Genomic DNA, 14,683 nt, shown 5'->3' with positions numbered 1-14,683 from the left:
GTGTGCATTACTGGTCGGTGGGGATAAAGGAACCGGCGGTCCAACATGTCAGTTACCACACTAACAATAGACTAAAACCACAGTGAAGTCAAGTGAAGCACTCTGTGTGTATTACTGGTGGGCAGCCGCAGGGCTAAAGGAACCGGAGGCCCATCATGCTTTTTTTTTAAAATGATGATGAGCTTGTCACGGCACACCTGAGGATCTCTCACGGCACACTAGTGTGCCGTGGCACACTGGTTGAAAAACACTGGTTTAGGTAATATACATATTTGACAGAGTTATTGGCAGCATTCAACTGATATAAATAACAAGTAATAAGAGTAGCCTCTATTTCCTAAACCTTGTCATATAACATATTATGCTTCCTTTAAAAATGTATGGATTTGTATTTATATATTTTAACAATTTTCTTCATCTATTATTTGGATGGAGATTTTAATAAGCAAAACTGTATTCAATGAATACAGTATTAGTTACAGATATATTTTAGCATACGAATATAAAATTGTTTATGAAGTTTAGAGATTTTCTATTACTACAAAGGTCATGTTATTTTACTTTATATTTTGAATCTATTTTCACAGGTAGATAAAAATTATCATGACCCCAAAGGTAAATGGTATAGTGAAGAACATCTGAAGCAATTAACTGGGATGTTGATTGAGATGATCGAAGGTATAAAGAAGAAATTCCCAAAGTGGACACCAGAGCAACACCTCAAAGGTTTATAAGCTTCTTAGAAAAACAAAAATAAAAAAATAAAAAGATAAAAACAAGTCTTTGCAGATGAGAAGAGAGACAGACTGCTCTTACTCACTCAAGAGGCACGAGCATTTAAAAAATTAGAATTCCTTCAATATATGGGGCCCCATTTACTATCTAACAGATAGACTATGTTCCCAATTAGGAATCCATGTGTAGTGTCTTGCCCCATGGTTATGTCTCACTATTTAAAAGCTGACTAGATTTTCTCATTTTAATTTTTTATTTTATTTCTCTTTATGGCCCCAATGATTGAAAGTGCTACAAGGTAGAGAAATATTGCAAAGGCTCTGCTGCTATGTCGAGTGATCCTGTCAAAATATTCCAAGCTCCCGACATTGCGGGATCGCAGAGAGATGTTTACTATACATGCCATTGGTCGGAGATGCTGGCTATAGATAACAACCAGCATCGCCGCCCATATTGTCAATATATAGTAAAGGATCTTTCTTTCATGTAATTGGCAAGAGTCCATGAGCTAGTGACGTATGGGATATACAATCCTACCAGGACGGGCAAAGTTTCTCAAACCTCAAAATGCCTATAAATACACCCCTCACAACACCCACAATTCAGTTTTACAAACTTTGCCTCCTATGGAGGTGTTGAAGTAAGTTTGTGCTTAGATTTCTACGTTGATATGCGCTTCTCAGCATTTTGAAGCCCGATTCCTCTCAGAGTACAGTAAATGTCAGAGGGATGTGAAGGGAGTATTACCTATTGAATGCAATGGTTTTCCTCACGGGGATCTATTTCATAGGTTCTCTGTTATCAGAAGTAGAGATTCATCTCCTACCTCCCTTATTCAGATCGACGATATACTCTCATATTCCATTACCTCTACTGATTACTGTTTCAGTACTGGTTTGGCTATCTGCTATATGTGGATGGGTGTCTTTCGGTAAGTATGTTTTCATTACTTAAGACACTCTCAGCTATAGTTTGGCACTTTATGCATTAATATAAACTTCTAAATATATGTATTGTACTTATATTTGCCATGAGTCAGGTTTATGTATATTTCCTTTTGCAGCCTATCAGTTTCATATTTGGGAGAAAAACATATTTAGGAAAATTGTTTTCTTACCTGGGGTATTGTCTTTTTCAAAATTGACTGCTTTTTCATTAAATTTCGTGGGCAAAATTAGGCTCGTGAGGGCGCAAAAGGCCAAAGTTTATTGCGTCATTTTTGGCGCAAGAATTTTTTTGGCGCAAAGGTACGTCAGATGACGCAAATTCATAATTTCCGGAGTCTTAGTTGACGCCGAGTTCCTTGCACAAGGTTGCGTCTACAATGATGCGACTGTGTCATTTCCGGATGTTGTTAGCACCAAAAAAATTTCAGTTTGCGTTGTGCGTCATACTTGGCGCCAAATAATTATATTATTTAAAACCTCATTCCTATATGCCTCTTGCCTTTTTCTATGTCAGAGGGCTATGCTGTTTGCATTTTTTTTCTCATTCCTGAAACTGCCATATAAGGAAATTGATAATTTTGCTTTATATGTTGTTTTTTCTCTTACATTTGCAAGATGTCTCAATCTGATCCTGTCTCAGAAACCACTGTTGGAACCCTGCTGCCTGATAACAGTTCTACCAAAGCTAAGTGCATCTGTTTTAAATTTGTGGAGATTATTTCTCCAGCTGTGGTATGTAATAGTTGTCATGATAAGCTTTTAAATGCAGAGAATGTGTCCATCAGTAATAGTACAATGCCTGTTGTTCCTTCAACATCTAATGTACATGATATACCTGCGAATATAAAAGATTTTATTGCTGATGTGATTCAGAAGGCTTTGTCTGCCATCCCGCCTTCTAATAAACGTAAAAGGTCTTTTAAAACTTCTCATAAAGTTGATGAAATTTTAAATGACCGACAACATACTGAATTATCCTCCTCTGATGAGGATCTATCTGATTCGGAAGATCCTTCCTCAGATATTGACACTGACAAATCTACTTATTTATTTAAAATGGAATAAATTTGTTCCTTGTTAAAAGAAGTGTTGATTACATTGGATATTGAGTAAACTAGTCCTCTTGATATTAAAACTAGTAGACATTTAAATTCTGTTTATAAACCTCCTGTGGTTACTCCAGAGGTTTTTCCAGTTCCTGATGCTATTTCTGATATGATTTCTAAGGAATTGAATAGGCCTGGTACTTCTTTTATTCCTTCTTCAAGGTTTAAAAAATTGTATCCTTTGCCAGCAGTTACATTGGAGTTTTGGGAAAAGATCCCCAAAGTTGATGGGGCTATTTCTACTCTTGCTAAATGTACTACTTTTCCTATGGAAGATAGTAATTCTTTTAAAGACCCTTTAGATAGGAAAGCTTATTTATATTCTTTCTATCTGCTCAGGCCTTGAAACAGGCAAATTAAATACAGCACCCACTACTCACAAAAGCACGGAGAAAGCTTACCAAGCCCAGAAAGATCCACAAAGAAAAATAATCTCCAGCTGTGATGAATAAAACAACCTTTATTGTGCATACAGGGTCCAAATAAGCAACGTTTCGGGCTAACACTAAGCCTCAGGCCTGTCATTTCTATGGCTGATGTTGCAGCTGCATCAACTTTTTGGTTGGAAAGTTTAGCGTAACCCTATCATTGTTCGCTTGCTTCAACATGCTAATGATTTTATCTGTGATGCCAGTTTTGATATCATCAAAATTTATGTTAAATCTATGTCTTTAGCTATTTTAGCTAGAAGAGCTTTGTGGCTCAAATATTGGAATGCTGACATGGTATCTAAGTCTAGATTACTATCTCTTTCTTTCCAAGGTAATAAGTTATTTGGTTCTCAGTTGGATTTGATTATTTCAACTGTCACTGGGGGGAAAGGGAGTTTTTTGCCTCAGGATAAAAGACCTAAGGGTAAATCTAAAGCTTCTAACCGTTTCCATTCCTTTCGACAAAATAAGGAACAGAAACCTAATCCTTTCCCCAAAGAATCTGGTTCCAATTGGAAACCTTCTTCAAGTTGGAGTAAATCCAAACCATTTAAGAAACTAAAGCCAGCCCCCAAGTCTGCATGAAGGTGCGGCCCTCATTCCAGCTCAGCTGGTAGGGGGCAGATTAAGATTATTCCAAAACATTTGGGCAGATTCTGTCCAAAATCAATGGATTTAGAGTATTGTCTCTCAAGGGTACCGAATAGGATTCAGAGTAAGACCTCCTGTGAGAAGAATTTTTCTCTCACACATTCCAGCAAATCCAGTAAAGACTCAGGCTTTTCTGAAGTGTATTTCAGAACTGGAGCTTTCAGGGGTAATCATACCAGTTCCATTTCAGAAAGAGGGTCTGGGGTTTTATTCAAATCTATTCATTGTCCCAAAGAAAGAAAATGAATTCAGGCCACTTCTGGATCTGAAAATTTTAAATCGTTATGTAAGAGTGCCAACTTTCAAAATGGTGACTATAAGGACTATTCTGCCTTTTGTTCAGCAAGGGAATTATATGTCGACAATAGACTTACAGGATGCATATCTTCATATTCCGATTCATCCAGACCACTATCAGTTTCTGAGATTCTCTTTTCTAGACAAGCATTACCAATTTGTCGCTTTTCCATTTGGCCTAGCGACAGCTCCAATAATCTTTTCAAAGGTTCTTGGTGCCCTACTCTCTGTAATCAGAGAACAGGGCATTGCTGTGTTTCCTTATTTGGACAATATCTTGGTACAAGCTCAGTCTTTACATTCTGCAGAATCTCACACAAATCAACTAGTGTTGTTTCTTCAAAGACACGGTTGGAGGATCTATTTACCAAAAAGTTCTTTGATTCCTCAGACAAGGGTCACCTTTTTAGGTTTCCAGATAGATTCAGTGTCCATGACTCTGTCTCTAACAGACAAGAGATGATTAAACTTGGTTCAGCTTGTCGGAACCTTCAATTTCAATCATTCCCTTCAGTAGCTATGTGCATTGAAGTTTTAGGTCTCATGACTGCAGCATCAGCAAGTATTTCAGGTTGGGGAGCTGTCTGGGGATCTCTAACAGCACAAGGGAAATCTCAAGAGGCAAGGTTACCAATCAATATTTTAGAACTCCGTGCTATTTTCAGAGCTCTTCAGGTTTGGTCTCTGATGAAGAGAGAACCGTTCATTTGTTTTCAGACAGACATTATCACAACTTTGGCATATGTCAATCATCAGGGTGGGACTCACAGTCCCGAAGCTATGAAAGAAGTATCTCGGATACTTGCTTGGGTGGAATCCAGATCCTGTCTAATTTCTGCGGTTCATATACAGACAATTGGGAAGTGGTTTATCTCAGCCGTCAGAATTAACATCCGGGGAAGTGGTCGCTCCATACAGATGTGTTTTCTCAGATTGTTCAGATGTGGGGTCTTCCAGAAATAGATCTGATGGCTTCACATATAAACAAGAAACTACCCAGGTACCTGTCCAGGTCCAGGGATCCTCAGGTGGAAGTGGTAGATGCATTAGAAGTTCCTTGGTGTTACCAACCTGCTTATATCTTCCCGCCTCTGGTTCTTCTTCCAAGAGTGATTTTCAAAATCATCATGGAACAATCATTTGTGTTGCTGGTAGCTCCAGCATGGCCTCACAGGTTTTCATATGTGAATCTTGTTTGGATGTCCAGTTGCCAACCTTTGCCACTTCTATTAAGGCCAGACCTTCTGTCTCACGGTCCGTTTTTCCATCAGGATCTCAAATCATTAAATTTGAAGGTATGGAAATTGAACGCCTAGTGCTTAGTCATAGAGGTTTCTCTGACTCAGTGATTAATACTATGTTACAGGCAGAATACCTAGAATATTACAGCTTCTTCAGGATGGTTTGGATAGGGGTTTGTCTACAAGTTCCTTGAAGGGACAAATCTCTGCTCTTTCTATTTTATTTCACAGAAAGATTGCTAAGCTTCCTGATATTCACTGTTTTGTACAGGTATTGGTCCATATCAAGCCTGTCATTAAATCAATCTCTCCTCCTTGGAGTCTTAATTTGGTTTTGAAGGCTTTACAGGCTCCTCCGTTTGAGCCTATGCATTCTTTGGACATTAAACTACTTTCTTGGAAAGTGTTGTTTCTTTTGGCCATCTCTTCTGCTAGAAGAGTTTCCGAATTATCTGCTCTTTCTTGTGAATCTCCTTTTTCTGATTTTCCATCAGGATAAGATAGTTTTGCAGACTTCATTTAAATTTCTACCTAAGGTTGTGAATTCTAACAACATTAATAGAGAAATTGTTGTCCCTTCTTTGTGTCCTAATCTTAAAAATTCTTTGGAGAGATCCCTACATTCTTTGGATGTGGTAAGAGCTTTGAAATATTATGTCGAAGCTACTAAAGATTTCAGGAAGACTTCTAGTCTATTTGTTATCTTTTCTGGTTCTAGGAAAGGTCAGAAGGCTTCTGCCATTTCCTTGGCATCTTGGTTAAAGCTTTTGATTCATCAGGCTTATTTGGACTGGAGTCGGGTCAGGCTCCGCCTCAGAGAATTACAGCTCATTCTACTAGATCAGTCTTCACTTTGTGGGCTTTTAAGAATGAAGATTCAGTTGATCAGATTTGCAAAGAAGCAACTTGGTCTTCTTTGCATACATTTACTAAATTCTACCATTTTGATGTATTTGCTTCTACGGAAGCAGTTTTTGGTAGAAAAGTTTTTCAGGCAGCTGTTTCAGTTTGATTCCTCTGCTTATGTTTAAGTTGCTTTTTTTTTATTATGAGAATAAACTTATATTTTGGGTTGTGGATTAATTTTTTTCAGCAGAAAATGGCTTTTATTATTTTATCCCTCCCTCTCTAGTGACTCTTCTGTGGAGTTCCACATCTTGGGTATTACTATCCCATACATCACTAACTCATGGACTCTTGCCAATTACATGAAAGAAAACATAATTTATGTAAGAACTTGCCTGATAAATTAATTTCTTTCATATTGGCAAGAGTCCATGAGACCCAAACTTTTTATGGTAGTTATGTTTTTTCGTATAAAGCACAATTATTTCCAAATTCCTTTGTTGATGCTTTTTACTCCTTTCTTTATCACCCCACTACTTGGCTATTCATTAAACTGTATTGTGGGTGTGGTGAGGGGTGTATTTATAGGCATTTTGAGGTTTGGGAAACTTTGCCCCTCCTGGTAGGATTGTATATCCCATACGTCACTAACTCATGGACTCTTGCCAATATGAAAGAAATTAATTTATCAGGTAAGTTCTTACATAAATTATGATTTTGCAATCTAACCGCCATGCCTAACCACTAATCCTAATACCCCTAAACCGAAGTACCACACAATTGCATACTAACACTACACCAATAAATATCTAAACCGTCACATACCCACCCCATCCTATTAACCCCTAAACCACCACATACCCACCACAAGTACTATCCTATTAACCCATAAACCACCATATACCCACCAAAGTACTAAACTATTAACCTCTTTACCTAACAAGTAACCCTCCTCTAAACTAAACCCCCTAAGTTACAATAAAAAAAAATCTGTTACAAAAAAATTTAAATTAAATCTAAACCGCTACAACCCCAAAAGCAATCTAACCCTACTCTACCTAACACCTAACCACCCCCCTCTAAACCAACCCTCCTCTAAACTAAACCCCCTAAGTTACAATAAAACTAAATCTAAGTTACAATAAAATTAAAAAGGTACAAAAAATAATAAACTACAATATTCAAAATAAAAAACACCATTATACTTAACACTAATCTACATGCCCAAACAATAAAATAAACTAAAAATCACAAAAAAAAACAAAAAAACTAAACCCTAGCACTAAAATAAATTACAATAGCCCTTAAAAGGGCTTTTTGTAGGATATTGCCCTAAAGTGATTTTAGATCTTTTACAATAAAAACAATTACAAACCCCCCTCTACAATACAAGTAACCCAAACCCCCCAAAATAACAAAATCTACCTAAAAAGCTATCCTAGAAAAGTAAAAAAAAGCCTATTCTTAAAAAAACAAAACAAAAAAAACTATCTAAGCTTAACAGTTGTACTCACCGTTAGGAAATCCATCTCCTCTTGATCCGACGTTGAGTCTTCTTTGTCCCGTTTTCTGGCACCGGGGGCCCATCTTCACAGTGGCAGAGGCAGACTTTCGCAGCCCCTTCCACCGCCTTTGCTTCCTAATTTTCAAATCCCTTTTCATCCGGGTTACTCTCATCAGGGTCCCATCTTCGAAGCAGCGGAGGCAGACTTCAGTGGCCTCCTGCTGCCTCCGCTCTGCATCTTCTTTTCTCCGGTTCTCTTTGGGGAGCCCTTCTCTTCATGCGGTCACTGCCGCATACTGAAATTTTGGAAGTGCAAACCTCTATATATAGGGGTACTACTTAATCCAGATTGGCTGATTTCAAATCAGTGAATCCCTATTGGATAATTTTTAATTAGCCAATAGCAAGTACTTTTAAAATTTAAATTCTAATTGTCCTTTTCTATAGGATGATTAGAATTTAAAATTAAAAACTTTATAACTTTTGGCTGATTAAAATAAGCAAATAGGGATTGACTGATTTAAAATCAACCAATCGAGATTTAGTGGTACCCCTATATACAGTGTCTGGCAGCTACCACATGAAGGCAAGGGCTTATGGAAGAGAACCAAAAAAAAAAAAAGATGCGGAGAAGAGGCGGTGGAAGAGGCTGACAAAATCTGCCTCCATTGCTGCAAAGATGGGCCCTTGACGCCAGGAGCCGGGATGAAGAGGACCCCAACGTGGATGAAGATTGTGCAGCGGAAGTGTTGGAAGAGGCCACCTAAGTCTGCATCCAGCGCAAAGATGGAACCAGGATGAAGAATGCCCAACACCGGATCAAGAGGAGACAGATTTCCCAATGGTGAGTACAAATTTTGGGGTAAGTTAGGTTTTTTTTGGGGTGGCTTTTTTTATTTTTTTCTCGAATAGGTTTTTTTAGGTAGATTTTGTTATTTTGGTGGGTGTGGGTTACTTGTATTGTAGAGGTGGGGGTTGTAATTGTTTTTTTATGTAAAAGAGCTGAAATCACTTTAGAGCAATGCCCTACAAAAAGCCCTTTTAAGGGCTATTGTAATTTATTTTAGTGTTTGGATTTTTATGTAATTATTTTATATAACTTAGATTTTTTATTTTATTGTAACTTAGTGGGTTTAGTTTAGAAGGGGGTTTAGGCTAGAGGGGGGTTAGTTTGAGGGGGATTAGGTGTTAGTGTAATTATAATTTGCGTTGGGAGGTGGCGGTTTAGGCTTTAATCTCTTAACCACCCGTCATACTTGTATCTCTGGTTATTTTATGGAGCACTAATTGCTACCGCAAGGTCGCGGTAGCAATAACCAGCCACTTGTAATGGCTGGTTAATTATTGCGCTCTCATGCAAATGGGCAAAATTACTTGTTTGCGGGAGCGCAATAATTTAGCACTCCACTTCTAATCTAGCCCAATATGTTTTAAGAATTCATATCTTATTTGCTTCTTGATCTTATTTTTAGTTAAGTATACATCTAATCAATTAGTTATAAATGCATTTGTTATCTTTTAAATGCATTATTTCCATTGCTTCCATAGGTGGGATTGCAGCTTATAACTGTGGCTTAAGCAAAATCCAAAGTTATGAACAGATCGACAATTGTACTACAGGACATGACTATTCTAATGATGTCGTTGCCAGAGCCCAGTGGTACAAGAAGAATGGATATTAGTCACAGTGTGCAATTATTTCTTGATAATATCAGAAATAAAAAGTCACCATTTGTTCCTCTTCACTATCTTGTTTAGTCAGCACAAATAAATTGAAGGAACTTAATTCCATGACTCTGGGGTCTTTTCTTTCTATCTTTATTTTAAAGATCTAAAAGCATCACATGTTTCAAAGCTAAAAAATGCCCCAATTTAAATTAGGTAGTCCTGCTTTAAATGATGGTTATTTATTAAAATGTGAAAAGGAATAATCATTTAAAGGAACTCTAGTAATAAAAGAATATTATTTTTAGTAGACAACCCAAAGTATTGATCTTGGTCCATTTTGATCAATTTCATGCCATTTTTTTCACTGCAAAAATGTGATCATATTAAAAAAATTGTTAACTTTTTCACAAAATTTGGGATTCTCACTGAAATTATTTACATACTGCTTGTGCAGTCATAACAGAAATGGATGCAAAAGCTTCTGTGGGATCTGCTTTGTTCAGAAATAGCAGATATGCATGGCTTTGCCATTGCTTTTTGGTAATTAGAAGGTTGCTAATTGCAGCTGTGCACCACACTTCTGAAATTCCTGGAAGTTAAGGGGTTAATCAGGTAGCTTGTAAGGTTAAATTTAGCTGTAGTGTAGAGATTACCATCTAACCTGATCCCTCCCATTTTCTGATCCCTACCTGATCTTTCATACAGCTCTTTTCCCTCCATAACCCCCACTGGTCACCACAATCATAGGTATTGGCAGACAGTCCTTTTTTATTATTATTATTATTATTATTATTATTATTTAATTATTATTATTTTCTGCAGTGTAGGATTACCTCCCTTACCTTCCCACCTTCCTGATCCCTCCCAAAAAGCTCTCTACCCCCCCCCTCTAACTAGTGTCCACAATCATAGGTACTGGCAGCTGTCTACCAATACCCTGTTTTCTATACATTTTATCTCGTTATTTAGCTGCCCTCCTCATTCACCCCACCTCCCCCCTCTAAGCGATCTTTTTCTCTTCCCTCTAATTACCCCTCTCCACTCTAGGGCCCCCCTCTCCCTCCTTCTCCCTCCCTCTCTTGCTATCAGTATGACATTTTTTATGCAGTGTACTGGTCCCACCTAATACTGCCCCTCCAGTGATTGGCCGTCCACCCACAACACTCCTGACCCTCCCACACCACCAACGATTGGCACCACTGCTACCCGACGCAGAGAGGGACACAAAAGGACCAGATTTATCAAGCGCAAGGAGAATTCTTCATGTAATTCTCCTATGGGTTCTCCTTATTTCTCCTTTAGAGAATAGCATCTGTTCTCTCAAATTAATCAAAACATTTTTGTTGTTTATTTTGCTTCTCCATAGGAGAGCTAATGAGATGTAATGATACATTTCTCCAGTGGTATTAGTATCTGCACCTTATTTATCATTGAAAATAAGCAACTATTATCTCTTGTAAGTCATATATAAACCAATAGACATATTTATACAGCCCCACTAGTAGCTTTGTTAACGCCCCTCTTCAACAAACTGTTATGGAAGAAAATAGATCTTATGTTTTATTGTTTTTGTGCTTCTATTTTAGCTCTTCTTTTATATGTTATTTTTGCACTCTATTAGATATTATTTTTGCACTCTAATATACATTATTTTTTGCTCTCCAATATACATTATTATTGCACTCCAATATACATTATTATTGTGGTTTGTTATATATTATTTTAGTGCCTTTTTTGGGGTTTTTTTTGTAACATTGCTTCTACAACTGGTAGAGAATAGATTTCTAATCCTGTTCTCCACGGAAGTTATGGAGAACTTTAATGCAGTCACTAGCAGGAGAACTTTCAGACCTCAATGGAGAAAAGAAATTATAAACTTGTAACTTGGAGAATTAAAGAGCAGTACTATAGGAAATACAACTAAAATAATCTAATTTAACCCTTTTTTGGATGCCCCAAAAGATGTTATTTTTGTACTCAGATATTATTTTTGCACTTCAATATACGTTATTTTTGCCCTCCAATATACATTATTTATTTTTTTTTTTTTATTTTTTTTTATTTTATATTTTTATTGAGGAGATGAAAACATACACAGAACAGTTACAAGTTGAAGGGCAGCAACACAAGTACAGTTATGCAAGAGACACTGAGTACAAAATCAAATATCACTATTAACTAGGAGGTTACATCTCGCCTAGTCGGTTCCAAATATTACCCTACAACATTTCACCTCATTTTATTGATAAATCTGCGTAGGGTCCTCAATGGAACAGAGATCCACTCAAGGGATCTGAATTCTAGAATATAGTTGAAGACACATTATTAATACAATAACACCGTATAAAAAGTCAGGAATAACTGCAGACTCAAACTGATCCCAACTAAACTTCTACAATAAAAAATTAGACATAACATTATATAACAGTGACATGTGTGATCTATAAGTAGTATACTGATACAAGTTGATCCTATATGAGTGGTCGTGGATTGGTCTAAGCGCTAAAATAAATGACAATAGAGTCGTTCACTTTACTGTTACAGTGACAGGCACAGAGTAACACAAGTAAAGAGTTTTCACATTGAGAACACCTGCATTTGTCGCATCTGAATCCACTTAAATCTTGACCATCACTGTCTCAATTCACAAACTTTAGTGTATAGATATATAGGGTACAAGTTATGTTGAAAGTTGAAGGGATAGGCTAACTTCTGGTGTTCAGACACGTAAAAATGGTTATACTGGAACTATCAGTAGTAAGATCCGGTGAGCCATCTTCACACTACTTTAAATACAAACTAAGACCCAGGCTATATGGACAGAGCAGAGACTACTTCACTCTGCTAAAAGGGAGTATGAGGGACAAATTATTTATCCCTTGTCACACAAATGTGTGGGGGGCGGATCCAGGCCTGATAATGATTTTCCCGTCATTAGATAGATTGTACAGTTAAGATACTCATTCCATAAATGCGCTCTCTTATATGCCTAGCGAATATGTATTTTCTGGGGAGGACTACAATAATGTCCAGGGGACATTCTCATTTAACCTTGTGTGTAGCCGGGAGCTTCAAAAGGCACTCAATTATTGACTCTAGGGGTATTCAATCTAGCATATGGCTAGTTTCACATAATAGTTGGCTGTAAGGTTAGCTAAAAGTAATACAATCTACGTACGGGGCATGTCACTTAAAGAGTTAAATTCACATCCCCAAATAATTCCTTAGCATACTGTTCGTATGGGCCCCTTAATATATATTAGAGCATACTATAATCCAAACATTGACCCAGCTAATGTACCGATATTAGAGACTAATATAACAGTTCATAGGTAGATCTGGTGCTGTGGTGTGATAATATTAATCAACAGTATTCTCCCCAGAAAACAAAAGCATTTCCCATATGAGGCTAATACAAGCTCCCCCAGGAAAACATAACAAGAGCAAAACAGTAGCAATCATATAACAGTCTAACAGAACTTGCGATCGTTATTTAGAAGTAGGGAGAGTCACCTTACACCTTTTAGTCAGTGTGATAAGATATTATACCCACAGGCCCTACTAAGCAATGCTCAGTCTATCTTAATGCAGGGGGAAACTATTTACATATAGTGGTTATTTTTCTGTAGTTTATGATAGAGGAAGTAATAGTCAGGCCTTCAGTGTTAAGGAGAAGCTTTAAGCACAAGCGTAATAGCTTAAGATATGTTTCCGTGTCTTGTTATCTGGAGCCGGGAGAACAACACTAAAGCAGTCCAAGTGCTTCATAAAAAAAAGTATATATATTAGACAGTGCCCCGGCTTTAGCATGATGAAACATTAGAAGTAGATGTATAGAAGCAGGAGGCAGTCCTCAGTTGGGGATCCGGCAATATGCCTTCATTAATACTTTGGATGTTAACCCGTAGTGAAGAGGAAGCCTCTGGGTAAGAGACACGCAGCAATATTATCACTCACAGTGCCGACGATACTGCTCCACCATACATAGTTTTTGCTTGTAGATACCGCTTACCCCACTTGCATGCGAGCAAACCCATCAGCCTTCAGGCGGGACCGGACCATCCGGGTAACCTCAGGGGGGTAATGGCTCCCAGACCGGAGCCTCCGGAGACTTTGATAGTGGTCCCAGCAGGGTACGTGCAGGTCTCTTGAGGCAGCAAAGGGGGAGCAAAGTCCCATTCTGTGGTCCGCCCCCGCCGGCATCAGCAATGGAGTCTCCGGCAGGGGCCTCGTAAGGGCCGTGATATCTTGTGGCTCCAGTACCGCTCCATGTCTCTCAGCAGTGGCAGCGCTGCACATTTGCGCCGCTTGGATTTTGACCACAAAAGCATCGAGCCTGGCACAGATCCTTCTCCCATATTCCTCCAATAGATATCTAATGCTGGCATACAGGGCCTGGGTCTCCATGCCGGGCAGCAACACCCCCCCCCCCCACAATGGCGGGTCACCATGTGGCAGGGAGCCTCTCTACAGTTCTTCAGCTCAATACTGTGTAGGCGACCTCCGATTCTTTATCCACGTATCTTAGGGTTCCTCCTATGTTTTTGCCCCTTAGGCACTAGCAGAGTAGGGTAAATATGACGAGTAAAAATTACATTTTACAGAGATTAAGCTCCTGAATAGTGCGACCTGTAGCTTTGGCGGTTAGCTCCGCCCCACCTCCAATATACATTATTATTGAACACCAATATACATTATTATTGTGCTTTGTTTTATATTATTTTAGTGCCTTTTTTGTTTTGTTTTTTGTAACATTGCTTCTACAACTGGTAGAGAATAGATTTCTAATCCTGTTCTCCACGGTAGTTATGGAGAACTTTAATGCAGTCACTAGCAGGAGAACTTTCAGAACTCTATGGAGAAAATAAATTACAAACTTGGAGAATTAAAGAGGAGTACTCTTATTATACAGAAGAAGTTGCTACATCAAATGGTGCTAATTTTACTATAATTTTGAAGTCTGGAGATGCTAAACCCAGTTAACTGAAAATTGATGGTGGCGGCTTTCTGCTACAAAACTCACCACCCCCCAGTACGCCGGGGTTAAGCTATGTTATTTTCCTGATGTGATCTAAATATCAGTACTTTTGTAGGAAAGTGTAGATTTACGATCATCATAAAGAGCAATACAGAATATGGATATCGGCACATGCATCCTGCTAACTGCTAAGTGACACTTCAAATTCTCAGTAACACAGGGAGGTAACTGAGTGGACATCTGGACCCTCTCTCGTCAAGCTGCAGGAGATTGCTAACT

At 38.2% G+C, this 14,683-nt stretch overlaps 1 protein-coding gene across 1 annotated transcript in view; it reads left to right on the top strand.

The window, feature by feature from the left end:
• Positions 1–9,440, top strand: part of LOC128657338 (lysozyme g-like) — a 115,408-nt gene extending 105,968 nt beyond the window's left edge. The window contains exons 4-5 of the mRNA XM_053711655.1: positions 588–726; positions 9,307–9,440. Coding sequence (XP_053567630.1) covers positions 588–726; positions 9,307–9,440 — 273 coding nt within the window. The remainder of the gene's footprint in view (positions 1–587; positions 727–9,306) is intronic.
• The last annotated feature ends 5,243 nt before the right edge of the window (positions 9,441–14,683 follow it).

Source organism: Bombina bombina, chromosome 1, assembly GCF_027579735.1.
Source record: "Bombina bombina isolate aBomBom1 chromosome 1, aBomBom1.pri, whole genome shotgun sequence".
Taxonomy (NCBI): Eukaryota; Metazoa; Chordata; class Amphibia; order Anura; family Bombinatoridae; genus Bombina; species Bombina bombina.
This window is presented reverse-complemented; position numbering and strand designations above follow the sequence as displayed.